The sequence below is a fragment of the Rhinopithecus bieti genome, unplaced genomic scaffold (assembly GCF_001698545.2).
Source record: "Rhinopithecus bieti isolate Rb0 unplaced genomic scaffold, ASM169854v2 scaffold_34310, whole genome shotgun sequence".
Lineage (NCBI taxonomy): Eukaryota > Metazoa > Chordata > Mammalia > Primates > Cercopithecidae > Rhinopithecus > Rhinopithecus bieti.
Window position 1 is genome coordinate 1,365,466 of NW_016814622.1, and position 14,625 is coordinate 1,380,090.

The 14,625-nt window shown below is 61.1% G+C and overlaps 1 protein-coding gene across 6 annotated transcripts; it reads left to right on the forward strand.

Annotated features, from left to right (window-relative positions):
* The first annotated feature begins 25 nt into the window (after nucleotides 1–25).
* On the forward strand, nucleotides 26–14,188 carry TRMT61A (tRNA methyltransferase 61A). Of its 6 annotated transcripts, XM_017851504.1 has the most exons (8): nucleotides 31–495; nucleotides 965–1,066; nucleotides 3,177–3,292; nucleotides 6,174–6,506; nucleotides 7,193–7,552; nucleotides 7,856–8,011; nucleotides 9,796–10,062; nucleotides 11,732–12,266. In XM_017851504.1, the coding sequence occupies exons 4-8, from the start codon at nucleotides 6,248–6,250 to the stop codon at nucleotides 12,001–12,003; spliced, it is 1,314 nt and encodes a 437-aa protein (XP_017706993.1). In that variant the 5' UTR covers nucleotides 31–495; nucleotides 965–1,066; nucleotides 3,177–3,292; nucleotides 6,174–6,247; the 3' UTR covers nucleotides 12,004–12,266. The 6 variants fall into 6 exon arrangements, with proteins under 6 accessions (XP_017706995.1, XP_017706994.1, XP_017706997.1 ...); XM_017851508.1 differs by having other exon boundaries at nucleotides 27–1,066; nucleotides 9,796–10,085; XM_017851502.1 differs by having other exon boundaries at nucleotides 31–1,066.
* The last annotated feature ends 437 nt before the right edge of the window (nucleotides 14,189–14,625 follow it).

Here is a 14,625-nt window from a genome sequence, read left to right on the forward strand (position 1 = left end):
GGCCCCCGGGCCCACTCACCGGGCGGCCGGGCGGGGCGGGGCGCTCCGTCCGTCGGCAGCTCCCGGAGCGACGCAGGCGAACAGCGGCCGCTCCGCGCTCCCGCGGCTCTTAAGGGACGCAACGAGGGCCGCCCATTGGCGGATATTTATAGCCCATTCATTCCATTGGCCCGCGCCGCAGGGTGGTGCCGCCGCTTTGTCCGCCGCCCGCAGCCCCCGACACCCCCGGCCGCCCACCCGAGCCGTCTCCCCGCTGGGACCCCGCGCAGCCTGCCCAGTCCCCCGCCCAAGACCTCGAGGCCGAAACCTCAGATCCTTGAATATCTGGATCCCCTCGCACGCCCTTGCCTCCGAGCGGGAAACTGAGGCGGAGAGCCTCCCGGCACTCGAGAACGCTCGGGTTCATCCGCATCCTCTAGCCTGCCCGCCTAGTCCAGCCAGCCCCCGCGGCGGCGGCGAGGGGCAGGGCGAAAGCGTTCGGGGCTTCCGCAGCAGGTACTGCCCCCACCCCACCTCCGGCCAGTGCGAGCTGGCCCGGAGCCGCCGACCTTCCTCAAGGTGCCCGCAGGCATCTCCTGGGCGATCTTGGTGCAAAGCGAAGGCGCGCGGGAGGCGCACTCTGGCTGTGGCCCAGCCCGGGGGCACCCGCGGTGCCCTGACCTTGGACAAGTCCTGGGGCTCCGGGGGATGCAAGCCAGAAACCACGGGGACACTGTGGTCTTAAGAGGCCGCTGGCAAGTGCAGCCTTGGAGTTTCCAGACCCCAACCCTGGGCCCTCTTCGCAGGGGACAAGCTCACCCGACCCCCAAAGGCAGTCCCCAGAGACTTCAGGCAAGGATGGGAGGAAACGCTAATAAACAATAAGCATAAATGCGATTTAAAGAAGAAGAAGAAAAAAAAAACATATCACGAATAACTAGAGTCATGCAAATTAAGCAGTGACTCCACCTCTCCCTACCCCCAGCACTCTCAGATCGACCCCAGCCAGTGCTGGCTATGAGTTGGAATGAGGGGAGACACGTCCACACGCTGCCTGCAACTTGAATTGCTGCCTGCTTTTTGCAAGGTAATTTGGCAGAATCTATTAACATTAACAATGTTGGAACTCCGTGACCCAGCAATCCCCCTTCTAGGAATGCAGCCCTTAGAAAGGATGTCTCAGTTCTCTCCACTAATGGACCAAGAGATCTATGGAGGGAAAAACAAACACATCTGGATACAACCCGATGCCCATCAGGCGGGACTGGCCAAGGGTAGGAAGGCACCTGCTTGCTATGGAATACTATGCAGCTGTTAAGAGGGGGAAGTGGAGTATGTGGGGTTAATATCCATCAAGGACCCTCATCCGTTGCTCCGTGAATAAGGCAAGGAAGGGGGGAACCCTTATCTGTGGGTATATTTGATATAAATCCCTCCAGCAGTGGCACAGTGAGCACCTGCCTAGTGCCAGCCGCTGGGGATGCGTCAGGCAGCAAGGTACACAGCGCCTGCTGCTGGAGGAAGACTGGCCATGAGCCAGCAGTCCAGCAAACCAGATGACATCAGATCAGTGCTGCTGGGGTCAGGCGGACACAGAACACTGCAGTTCCAGGTACAAGGGATCCCAAATAGATGCCTCTGAGGAGACGGCACCAGAGCCAAGGCCCAAAGGCAGGGGAAGCCCGTTCACCTCTGCCTATGTTAGCATCTATGTGTGGGCCCTGCCTCTTGTCTCATCCCCATGGTCACTGCAGAGGAGACACATGCCTCTTTGCTTCTTAGCATACTTCGTCCTGTTCCAAGTCAGCATTTTTTAGACTAGTAAAACCAACCCATGTAAAAAAGGCAAATGGCCCCTCTGGGCTGGCCAGACAGCAGGTGTCCCTTAAGCCTGGAATTCCTGCACTCTGTGCCCCATGCAGCCTCTTCCCCCAGTTTTAGATATTTCTGCAGCTGCCCACCCACTACCCCACAAAGCCTGAAGGGCTTAAGTTTCTATTTCTGGAAGGGATAGCTGCAGCCCCTGGAGGCAGACTTGGGGGAGAGACTTGGGGGCCACACTCAGGACTTCCTCTGTCTTCAGCATCTGCAGCTTCTCAGAAGGCCACCCCTCCCCTCTCTCACCCTCCTGGCTGAGAGCCTAACCTGCTTCCCCAGGCCCCCCCATGGGAAAGGGCCCCCTTTCTCCTTTCCTGAAGGGGGCCAGCCCCTCCACACCTGTGGGTATTTCTCGTCAGGTGGGTCGAGAGACTTAGAAAAGAAGTAAGACACAGAGACAAAGTATAGAGAAAGAACAGTGGGTCCAGGGGACCGGCGCTCAGCATACGGAGGACCCACGCGGCGCCGGCACTGGTCTCTGAGTTCCCTCAGTATTTACTGATCGCTATCTCTACTCTATCGGTGAGGGGGATGTGGCAGGACTATAGGGTAATGGTGGGGAGAGGGTCAGCAGGAAAACATGTGAGCAAAGGTGTCTGTGTCATAAATAAGTTTAAGGAAAGGTGCTGTGCCTCGATGTGCACGTAGGTCAGATTTATCTTTGACTTTACACAAACATCTCAGTGCAGTAAAGACCAGTATTGCCACCAGCATGTCTCAACTCCAGCCATAAGGGCGGTTTTCTCCTATCTCAGTAAATAGAATGTACGATCGGGTTTTACACTGAGACATTCCATTCCCAGGGACGAGCAGAAGACAGATGCCTTCCTCTTAACTACAAAGAGGGCTTCCTCTTTCACTACTCCTCCTCAGCACAGACCCTTTACGGGTGTCAGGCTGGGGGACAGTCAGGTCCTTCCCTTCCCACGAGGCCATATCTCAGGCTGTCTCAGTGGGGGGAAACCTTGGACAATACCCAGGCTTTCTTGGGCAGAGGTCCCTGCGGCCTTCCACAGTGCATTGTGCCCCTGGGTACTTGAGACTGGAGAATGGCAATAACTTTTACCAAGCATACTGCCTGCAAACACATTTTTACCACAGCACATCCTGCACAGCCCTAAATTCATTAAACCTGGAGTCAACACAGCACGTTTTTTCGAGCACAGGTTTGGGGCTAGGGTTACAGATTAACAGCATCTCAAGGCAGAAGAATTTTTCTTAGTACAGAACAAAATGGAATTTCTTATGTCTTCTTCTTTCTACATAGACACAATAACAGTCTGATCTCTCTTTCTTTTCCCCACACTTTCCCTCCACAGGCAAGGGCAGAACTGCAGAGGTGAGGTCCAGAGGGCAGGGCTGCCTATGGCAAGCAGTGAGCTGGACACTGGGGCGGCTCCGGGCTGGGGCCGCTGGCAACCCTCAGCCTTTTGAGGTGGGTATTTTTGCCCCCAGTGTGCAGACAGATCATCATTTTATTTTTGTTTTTATTCTGTTGAGACAGGGATCTCGCTGTGTTGGCCAGGCTGGTCTCAATGTGCAGATAGATCAGAAGTTGGGTGACAGAGGTGTCCAGTCATGGGCCCAGAAATCCTGCCACCCTCCCAGAGCCCGGCCCTGTACTAGCCTGCCTGGGGCAGACCGACAGTGCAGGGGGCCAGGCAGCTGCAACGGGGGCAGCAGCAGCAGATGACAGTGGGGAGGTGGCCCTCAAGGCCTTCAGACATAAATGTCAGGGTGAGACTCCCCAGGCAGGGGCTGATTGGGAGCCTTAGTGGCCCCCAGAGGAGGGGCACAAGGGGAGGAGTCTGGAAGGTGGCGGCCTCTCCTCCAGCTGACTCCCCTGTCTGCAGACCCCTGCTCTCCCCAGGGCCCACAGTAGCTGCTTTGGCAGCATGCAGGCAGGAGGCTGGATGACGTTACCAGGCCAGTGTTTGGTCCAGGTTCCTCAGAAACCACACCCGGTTACACATGAACCACTGGGCCTGGAGGGGGCTTCGAAGGAGGCCCAGGCCTTTTATCCACAGAACATGACCCCGCTCAGCAGGGCAGGCCCAGGGCAGGCTCCAGGTAGGGCACTGGGAGCCATCCTTGGAGTCTGCTCCCAGAGTACAGCCGGAGGCAGCATTGCTTCCTCCCAGTGTCCTGCCGCTGAGTTCTGCAGAACCCAAAGAGGAAGTGGGCTGAGGTCAGGAGAGGGACAGGGGCTGACTGGGGTTCACAGAGCACAGTGGGGTAGGAGGCTGTGCTGGTCAGTGGGGAGGGACTGCAGTCACGTGGTCCCTGCCAGGCATTTGGGCAGAGCAGCCTCCCCAGTGGGCATCTTCCTGCCTGTTCCCACCTTTCTTCAAATCAGCCATTGGTTCTCTGAAGCCGGTTTACTGGCTTTAATTATTAATTAATTAATTAAGAGATAGGGTCTTGCTATGTTGTCCATGTGGAACTCCAACCCCTGGCCTCAAGCAGTCCTCCTTCCTCAGCCTCCTCAGTGCTGAGCTTTGCGGGTTGATTGGCTTTAAATCCTAATCCCACTTTGACCTCACTGGCTGTGACCTTAGGCAAGTTATTTAAGCTCTCTGAGTTTCAGTTTCCCCATCTGTGAAGTGTTCCCTCCCTGCTAGGATCCTGGGGAGAATTCAATAAGATGACACAGCTGGGCATACACAGCATCAGCCCTTGTTAGGGGAGCCCCAGCACAAACTCTGCACAGGGACTCATCAGCTGGGGTAGAGGGGGGTGGTTCTGTTTGAGGACTCAGGCTGGGGACTGGGGCAGGCTCAGATGGAGCAGGTGGGCAGGGCTGAGGAGGTTGCCTGGAGGAAGGGGCACTGGAGGAGCTGACCAGCCGTAATGGACAGAGGCAAGTGGGAAGCTGGAACCAAGGGAAACCAGCGACGAGTCACCAAGTCCTCACTTAGGCCCTCATAGGCACTTGGCCTTGACTCCACACCACAGCTGAGAGGCTGGGGAAGAGAAACCCAAGAGAAGTAGAAAGTCAGAACCCCCCAGGGCAGAAATTAGGGGGTGACTCAGGCGGGTGCACCATCAAGGGAGACAAGCACCCGCTCGAACACAGGCTGGGGAGCTGCGGATGGCTCTGGGTTGCCTCAGCGTTGAGAGCAGAAGGCAGGGAGGCCATGAGGCAGAGGGAGAGGCAGCTGGTGGCCAGTGTTGTGGCCCCACAGGGATAGGAGCCCAAAGAGTGGGAGGCCATGGAAGGCCTCTCGTCAGCTTACTCCTGGGGGCTCTCAGCCGCAGCTAGGACAGAGATGCAGAGGGGCTGAGGTTGGAACCCTGGGTTTCCATGATGGACCCTGAGAAGCCAATGTAAGGGCCACAAACACCGTGGCCTGGCCTGCCCCAGAGGCGAGAGAGTTGAGAGTGTCCCACAGGCTGCCAGGGCTCCAGAGCAGAGCTTGCTCTCAAGGAGCCTGGCCACCTCATTTTACCAGGCTGGAGTGGCTGAGTGACTGGGGAAGGTGGCCTAGGGTCATTGCTAACTGGCTTGGGTTCGGGCATAGGCTAAACCCTAGTAGGCTGGGTAGGGGAGTCTCTGTTCCTCTCCAAGCTCTGGTCCCGAGAGCTAAGGGCTGGAGGAAGAAAATCTGTGTCCCCTGCCCCCGCTCCCCTGCACACACACTCCACAGAGAAGCCAGCTGGGAATGGCGTTGCTGAGACAGAACACCACTCCCGCTTCCCTTTTTTGCCTGTCCTCCAGCAGCACCTCCTCCAGTCTCCTGCTCAGGCTCCTCACCAGACTCAAAAGTGGGCCCAAGTCATCCGGTTCTCACTATGCCTTGGTTCCCAGGAAGGGATACATGACCCCCTCTCCCTCCTAGAAGCAGCTCTGCACTCAGGAGAACGTGCCCCCATCGGGGGAGGCAGGGCCTGGGAGGAAGGCCACTTCTGCAGACTTTTCCAGGTCCCCATCTGCTGCACAGAGCTCTGGCTGACGCTAGCCCAAGCCTTTTAGGACGGCCCCTTGACCTGCGATTCCTTTCTGGAATTCATCTTAGGGCCCAGTCAGGGGTGTTTCCAGAGCAGTCTGCAATAACAAAATGTCTATGGCAAAGTGTCCTCACAGAGGACTGGGCAGTGAGCCACGGGCCAGCCCTTTGGTGGATCCCCAGGGGCTGTCAAAGGGGTCCGGGACAGCAGTGACAGCCAGGCCTTAGCTCCTGCCGCCCTTCAAATGTGCCTGGGTGCGATGGCAAGCCGCGGCCGGCGGGGCGGGGGGACCTTTTGTTTGTTTGTTATTATTTGTAGAGATGGTGGGGGTCTCACTACGTTTCCCGGGCTGGTCTCGAACTCCTCAGCACAGAAGAACCTCCCGCCTCGGCCTCCCAAAGCGCGGGATCACAGGCGACAGCCACCACGCCGGCCGGCCGCCATGTGGATTTTGTACAGTCTTTCGATCTTCCAGCGACCAGCAAGTGTAAACAGAGCAGCTCACATGAGGCAAGAAGTCGCCCAGGAAACGTCCTTTGGGAGGGGCGGGAAGGGCAGCCTGGCGCTCCCAGGATTCCGTGCGCGGAGGGGGCGAGGCGGGGCGCGACGTCATCAGCGGGCGCGGAGCCGGAAGTGTTGTGGCCGCCCCCGCCGCGCGTCGCGGAGGCACGTGTGGAGCACCGGCGGCGGGAGCGTCGCAGGTGAGACTCCGCGGGGCCCAGGGTGGCAGGGCGTGGGTGAGAGTGGCCCGGGCCGAGCGCGGCGCGCAAGTCCTGTTCCTCCAGCCTCGCATGGGCGGCCTCCGCCGGCCCGGCCTGGCCCCTTGCTGCCTCTGCACCGGCTGGGCGGTGTTTGCGTGGACGGCCAGCTCCGAGTCACCAGCCCCTTCCTGGGGAGCCCTTACCCCTCTGTCATACCCTGCTACCCAGTCCCTGTGGGGGAGACTGGGGCGATGAATCAAGCCTGGCTTGGAGGTGACCTCATTGACCATTTGCCTCTCCCCCGCCGGTGGACACCTCGCAAAGGCGCTTCCTCCTCTCACACCTGGGGAATGGGAGTCTGACTCATGGAGAAGGGTGATGGGAGGGTCGGGTCCTCACTCCGGAAATCCTTGGGACCGACCTCCGCCATTGCCAAGCCTCAGTCTTTTCATCTCTGATTTAGGCTCATAGTCCCTGTCTCTTGTCCTAGACCAAGACAGACTTCAGAGGCCAGGCCAGAGTGCAGCGCTATTAATAGGGCTCCCTGTCAGGCAGTTGCAGAGGCTGAACTAGCCACACCCCACCCATGCCCACTGCTAGGATGTAGGCCTCGAAGCCTTCTACCTAGACCCCAGACCCTCATCCTGCCTCCTGACTTGCTCATACCTACACACACCCCTCCCCAGGTCCTTGGCACTTGCCAGACATTAGCACCATGAGCTTCGTGGCATACGAGGAGCTGATCAAGGAGGGTGACACGGCCATCCTGTCACTGGGCCATGGTGCAATGGTGGCAGTGCGTGTGCAGCGTGGGGCACAGACCCAGACCCGGCATGGTGTCCTGCGGCACTCAGTTGACCTTATCGGCCGCCCCTTCGGCTCCAAGGTGACGTGCGGCCGAGGTGGCTGGGTGTACGTGCTGCACCCCACGCCGGAGCTCTGGACGCTGAACCTGCCGCACCGCACACAGATCCTCTACTCCACCGACATCGCCCTCATCACCATGATGTTGGAGCTTCGGCCCGGCTCTGTAGTCTGTGAGTCTGGTGAGTTCCTCAGGCTGCCTCAGTTTAACTCAGAAATTGACACAAAGGTGGAGGTCAGAGCCTCCAGCCTGCCCTTCCTACAGACAGATGGGACTCCTCGGTTTCTATTTTCACATCTTTCTGGGACGCAGACAGCAGGGAGTGAAGGTGGAGGCAAGGAAGCCCATTAGGAGGCTGGTGCTGTAACTGGAGTGAGAGGTGGCTGTAAATGGGCCAGGGGGAGCTGGGGAGGACTGGTACTCCAGTGAGGGTCCTGCTTGCCTTGGTGGGGTGTGGCCAACTGGATGCTTGGCACTGTCCTAGGTGCTGACCGTCAACCTCTAGTCCTCAGTGCTGATGGTGAAGCAGAGAGAGTTGCACCTTCTGGAAAGAGGCCAGGGCTACCCCAAGGAGCTCACTGTAGGTGGGGAGTCTTCCCATCCTCATCCATGATCAGATCCTCACCTGCCACCAATGAATGTGAGCACCATTGTCATTGAGTCCAGGGCCTGGGCTGTGGGAACCCTGCACACATACAGGTGCTGGGGCTGCCCGGTGCAGTGATTGAAGCCAAGATTGGCCCCAGGCACTTCGGCATCTAGGTTGTTGGTGGCATGTTCCTCATGGGCAGGAGAGCTAGGGTTCAGGTTCACGAAGAGTGCCTAGCACGGCCATGCTGGCTTTCTGAGGGCTGCAGGTCACCGTGTCCCTCTCTGGGGTGTCTGGGTGGGAAGGGTGGAGAGCAGGACTTAGCCAAGCCCATCAGCTGCTGCTCCTGTGCATCCTGTGGCGGGTGCTGGCCTCTCCACCCCTGCCCCACTCTCGCGAGAGAGCTCAATCAAGCAGCACGCTTCTCCTGGCCTCCTCAGATATGCCAGGTCCCCTCCTCGGAACCGGAACAAGACAGACCAGGTTCCTGCCCTTGAGGAGCGGGGACACAGCCTGGGTGAGCGGCTCAATGCCACTGGTTACTGTGAAACTTGTGAGACAGGGCTGCGTGTCTGAGGGGGACCTAGAGTGGGGTCCCTCCAGCTAGGCCAGGCAGGGAAGACCTCTCTGAGGAGGGGACATTTGAGTTGAACATGATGAGAAGGGGCCTGCGAAGAGCCGAGGGATAGCACCACCAAGGAGGAGCATGCCGAGGCCCTGCAGTTGGAGCGTGCTGCCGAGTCAGGCTCAGTGAGGGAGGCAGAGGGGCTGGGAGTGAGGTTGGAGGGGAAGCGAGCTCCACCCCAGAGGCCAGCAAGTCTGACTTGCCCCTGAGTGGGAAGGAGGCATGGCCAGGCTCTGCAGGGGGAAAGAGGCAGCAGACTGGGAGCACCTAGGGGAGGGGCTGCTTCCTACAAAGAATGTGGGAGGTGGCAGGACGTGGGATGGGACAGAGGGAGTGCAGGCACCTCTATGGGTCTGGCCCAAGCGCTTGTGATGCTCAGTGCGATTTGGGTTCGAGGGATGGGTGGCAAGTGTGCAGTAGCTGCTCTAGCAGGAGTCTCGAGTGGAGGGGCCTGGGGATGGGAGTGGCATCAGGTAGATGCCACTCCCCTGAAGGTGGAGCAGAAGGAGGGACGCAGGCCCTGGCCCTTTCCACAGGACAGAAAGTCAAGCAGAGGGGCCATCCAGAGGGAAGCTGGGGGCAGGTGTGCTGGGGAGGACTGGGGCTGTGTGGCTGGTGGCCAGGCCCTGCGTCCTGAGTCCAACCAGACCACGGCAGAGCCCCAGCCCCCGTGTGCTGGGGTCAGGCTTAGGCAGGCTTGGTGGGGGTGGGCTGTCTCAAGGGGACCAAGGAGCTTCTGGGGAGAGGTGGGCATGAGGGCCGGCAGGGTAGGCCACTGTTGACAGGGACTGAGGAAGGGATTGGCCATGCCTGGAAGGAGAGAGGGCTGAGCGATGGGATGGGCCTCTCTGTTCCCCCTGCACAGATTTCCCCTGAGGCTCCAGTCAGCTGGGCTGCTCTCAGTCCCTATATATGCGCCAGGTGGGCTAGGGCAGGGTTGCCACTGGCCTGGCCTGTGCCCACAACGGACACCATGGCATACACAGCCTGTCAACCCCAGCTCACCCCTAGACAGGGTGCCCAACCCAAAGCTAGCCCAGGGCTCTAGGCAGCGGGGACCACACAGCCCTGGAGTAACGCCCACCTGTAATCTGGGGTCCTCCCGAGCACTGTGTGGGTCTCCAGGGTGAGGTGGGGGTTGTTTCCTGGGAGGCTGTGGGTCCCGAGCAGTCCCAACTGATGCCTTGCCCTTCCCATCTTGTCCTGCCAGGCACCGGCAGTGGCTCAGTGTCCCACGCCATCATCCGCACCATTGCACCCACGGGCCACCTGCACACGGTGGAGTTCCACCAGCAGCGGGCAGAGAAGGCCCGGGAGGAGTTCCAGGAGCACCGTGTGGGCTGCTGGGTGACTGTGCGCACCCAGGATGTATGCCGCAGCGGCTTTGGCGTGAGCCACGTGGCCGACGCCGTCTTCCTGGACATCCCATCACCCTGGGAGGCTGTGGGCCATGCCTGGGATGCCCTCAAGGTCGAAGGTGCACTAGGGGTTCCGGGAGAGGTACAGCCCAGGCGGGGGTGGGGCAAGGGTGCAGGACTGAGCTCCTGGGAGCTCAGAGGGGTCCAGAAACCAAGCCACACCATGGCAGTGGCTAGGCCAGGGCCTCGTCTTGGCCTTAGATGAGGAGTGGGTCAGGCTGGCCAGGGGAGGCAGAGCTGGGGAGGATGGGCCGATGGGGAGGATGTCAACCCCCGATTGGGAAAGGTGGCAGTGCCACCCAAGGGCAGGGCAGGCCCGGCTGGAGGTGTCTGGAATCCCCTGCCCGTGCTGTTCCCGAAGTCTCTCCTACCCCAAGCTCTGGAGCCCAGGGAGCCCCTTTTAGGGAAGATGCTGGGTGCGGAGGCGGGGCAGCCCTGGGGAAGGTCGGGCCTCAAGCCAGGGAGGTGGCTGGGAGGCCCAAGGCTTTTCCCTTTTCTGGAGAAGGAGCAGTTCAGGCAGCAGGGGCCCCTTCTTCCCAGCTGAGAGTTGCATTGTGAGAGGGTGGAGGGTGGGGGTGTGGGGCGCCCCGCCCCACCTCAATGACTAGCCGAGGCCTAGTACGGACAGCAAGGCCGTGGCCGGGGATTCCCTGCTGGCTCCGGCCCAGCCTTGACTCCTGGGTCCTGGTCTCTGCTGAGGAGGCCTTGGGGTAGCTGTGGGGATCTCCATGCTCTGCCTCCTAGGCTCCCTGCTCTGAGGACACTTCTGGGCCTGAACCATAGTCCCGGGGAGGCTGAACCCGGCAGAAGCCCTCCTGGGGCCCCAGGCTGCCTTTGTCACTCCTTCCTCCAGAGTGGCCCAGGGAACCTGCACCTGCCTCTGGGACCTGTCCCTTCTCCTGCGAGCTCCCCGTTCTGGGTCCAAAGGCTCCGGGCTCATTCAGGGGCCTGGCGTCTCCTGCTGGCCACTGGAGGCCATTGGGGAGGGTGCGGTGCGCTCAGCCTCGGTGCCCTGTCTAGGCTGTTGTCACACAGAAGGTGCCTCCTCTAACCCTGAACCTCCCGGCGGCCCCGTGTCAGGGTACACCTGGGGGGACTAAGCCTCAGGGACATTTGAGGACATTTGTCTGGGCCACATACCTCTACCCGGCCCTGGCTTCCCCAGGTCCTCCCGGCCAGGACAGGAACCGACCCGGGCTGGGTTCTCATTCACTGCAGGCCAGGCCAAGTGAAGCCCGCGGCTGCCCTGGTGGGAGGCGGCGGGGAGAGGCTGTCATGCTCAGGCTGTGCTTTGAGTAGGCGCCTCCTGTTCCTGGGAGCAGTGACAGCCTCTGATTTCCTGTGACAGCAGCGGCCCCCGCACCGCCCCGCGCTGCCGTGCTGTCAGAGCTGCTCTGGGCCCAGCGCTCCAGCAGCCCCGTGGAAGGCAGGAGAGCAGTGCCCGCTGTGGGCCAAGTGAGACAATGGCGGCACGAGCTTGACCCAGTGCCTGGCATGTGGGAGGGCCTGGTGCGGCTAAGCTGGGTGACATGAACAGTGGCGCCAGGCCCCATGGTGGGCTGCCGGTTGAGGGCCAGGCCCCTCTGCCCTGCATACCAGCTCTGGAGAGCTTGCAGTCTGTGCTGGGACCATCTTAGGTTGGCCTCAGACCCTAGGGTGGGAGTTCAGGGATGCCAGGGCCAGACAGGCCACTCCTGCCCTCTGACCCTCGGGTCCTGTTTCCCACAGGTGGGCGCTTCTGCTCCTTCTCTCCATGCATCGAGCAGGTGCAGCGCACGTGCCAGGCGCTGGCGGCATGTGGCTTCTCGGAGCTGAGCACCTTGGAGGTGCTGCCACAGGTCTACAACGTGCGCACTGTCAGCCTGCCACCGCCCGACCTGGGTGCGGGCACAGATGGCCCTGCCAGCCCCGACACTGGCCCCTTCCGCAGCGGCACGCCCATGAAGGAGGCCGTGGGCCACACCGGCTACCTGACCTTCGCCACCAAGACCCCAGGCTAGGGGGCCGCCGCCCAGGGCATCAGGGAGCTGGGAGCACCGAAGGGCTGGGCAGGGAGGCCAGAGGCACCTTATATGGTCAGCGATGCCTGCCAGACACAGATGGTGGGGCGGGGCTTGGGGGCCTCCTGGGTGGCCAGAGTGGGACGGCAGGAGGGTTGGCTATGATGGAGGAGGAGTGCTGGGGCTGGGCCTCAGCCATTGCTGTCCAGCCCCGCGGCCCATCCCAGCTGCTGTTTGTTGCCAATATGAAGTCTCCACTGCCACAGGCTCCCCTGGGTGTTGAGGCCAAAGGGTGCAGGTGGGGGAGTCTGACCCCTCCCAGGTGGGCCTAAGCAGGAAGGGGGTGGAGGAGGGAAGGGGCATTGTCCCCGAGGCCACACTGCATCTGACCCCTGAGCCCCCACGGCCCTGGCTGCCCCACAGGGCCTGAGACCATCTCGTGTTTCTCCAGTTCCCGGGCCGAGGCTCCAGCCTGGGCCAGAAGCTAGGGTGAGATGACCCAGGATCCCTGCCCTGCCCTCCCCAGTGCTAGGAGACCAGGCCAGCCCAGGAACCAGGGAGGTGACCCTGCTCTCTGGCCTTCAGGCTGATGTGACAGCACTGGGCTCAGCCCAGGCCTGCGTCCACTCAAGTCCAAGAGGCGGGGCAGCCCCCACCCAGCCTGAGCCCCTTGACACAGGCCAGGCAGCGCTGCGGAGAGGAGCAGCAGAGGGGCTTGTTTGCCACAGGCGACCAGGCACACGTGTCAGGGCTGGCGTGTGAATGCCAGCCTGTGAGTCCCGGAACTATGTGGGCACCCCTACCCCTCGCAGAAGCCAGGGGCATGGAGGAGGTCCCCCCACGGGGACAACAGTGTGGGGGGGTCGGGGAGGTGTGTCCAGGACACCTTCCAGGGACAGTGCCTATGTGAACACCTCTTAAAGGCTAAGGGGGCATTTTCCAAAGCGGGGACAGACGGTGGGACGCCCAGGCTGGGGGGCTCTCCTCGCCCGCCCTGGTGTGACAGCCTCAAGGGAGGACCGGTGCCTGTGTCAGCCATGGGGCCCTTGGAGCTGCCATTGGTGCCGAGGGGGCCTGGGTTTCAGCCCGTGGAGTCAGTGGCTGTTGGGGCCTTGAGCGCTGTGCTGGCAGCGGCCTGGCCCTGAGTGTCAGTGATGAGCAATAAATGTGCCGTCCCCTCTGTGCTGCATGACCCCTAGCGGCCAAGGCCACCCCCAGCTGCTGTCCAGGCCAGCCCTGCCTGCGCTCTGCCCCTAGTCCCTGCTCCTGCCTGTCCTGGTTTGGCATGATGGGTGCTCCAGACTCCAGGACAAAGGGGCAGATGTGTGGCCGTCCCCATCTGGCTGCAGAAAAGGCCACTTGTCCCTGGGGTTGGGGTGGTCCAGGAGTGCTGGGCCTTCCTCCACAGCCCGGGCTGGAATATTCAGTGTGGCTGCCTGGGCTGCTGCATGAGCCCCTGCAGGAAGGGTCCACCCCAGGCCGCCTGGTCCCCGCGAAGTGTCACACTGGGTCACTGGGGGCTGTGGCTTATGTGGTCGGGGAATCCTGTGTCCCTGAGAGTTGTTCAGCCCTGCTCCGAGGGCTTGTCCTCCTTCTAGGACGCAAGCCTTCCCTCTGACCTTGTTCCTCACCTGGGGCACAGAGGCGGGGCCCCCGGTCAGGTTCAACATGGAAGTGGGTGACCCTAATGCCAGGAGCCTTGGGGTCAGGCTGTGCCTGGGGTGTCATGAACTGGGTGGCACACACCCCTGAGGTCTCAGTTCCCCAAGCCTGCCCTGCCCCTCCTGGCTACAACAGAGGCCTGCATGCTGTCTGACAGGTGAACACCAGGAGATGTTTCTTTTGAGGCGCAGCTCCACGGTTTATAGGACACGTAAGCCTCAGGCACTGTAGGGTCCAGGTTGTGCCCATTTTCCAGCCAGGACTGGTAGCCCACGTGGCGGCTCTGGGTGAGTCACCAGGATCCGCACATGGAGAGCGGAATCCACCCTTAGTTGTCACGTGGGACAGTCGCTGTCTCAATCCTCTCGGCCCTGCTGCTCTGCCCTGCACACAGGCCCCCATGAGGACTTTGAGCCTCCAGGTATCCACCCCCACCCACCGTAGAGCTGGGCCTCACCCCACTCCCTCAGGTTGGATCCTCACCTGGCCTTGAGCCAGCCTTAAACTCCTGTATGTCCTTCAAGACCCCTTCAAATGTCCTTTTCTCAGCATGCTTCCCCAGACCATCTAATGCCCAGGCGGGAGAGTCCTGCACACCATGGCCCGAGGGAGCCCCCCACAGCAGAGGAGCAGAAGGCAAGCAGCAGCCCCATTCTGTGATGGGGAGCTTGACTTCCAGGGGCAGCGCTGGGCCCATGGCCGCGAGTGACGGATCAGCAGGCCCCGATGGTCAGCTCGAGTCAGCAGCACGGGCTCATCATGGGGCAAGGATTCACCAGAAACGCCCTCCCTGGCCCAGTGTGGACTCGCCTGGGCCTCAGATTTTCCCTGGAAATTCCTCCCCCCTCGCCCTCTGTCCTGCACTGAGACAGTGGCACATGACTCCCAGCTGCCCACGCCCTGGAAGGTCCCAGGCCCTGGCCCTGACCTGCTTGGAGGGTCCCAGTCCTGGGTACTGCC

Coding starts and splice junctions, on each gene's coding strand:
- TRMT61A (XM_017851502.1), top strand. CDS start 6,248: ATGTGGATTTTGTACAGTCTTTCGATCTTCCAGCGACCAGCAAGTGTA. Junction 7,553..7,855: donor CTCTGTAGTCTGTGAGTCTG/GTGAGTTCCTCA, acceptor GCACTGTCCTAG/GTGCTGACCGTCAACCTCTA. Junction 10,063..11,731: donor GGATGCCCTCAAGGTCGAAG/GTGCACTAGGGG, acceptor TGTTTCCCACAG/GTGGGCGCTTCTGCTCCTTC.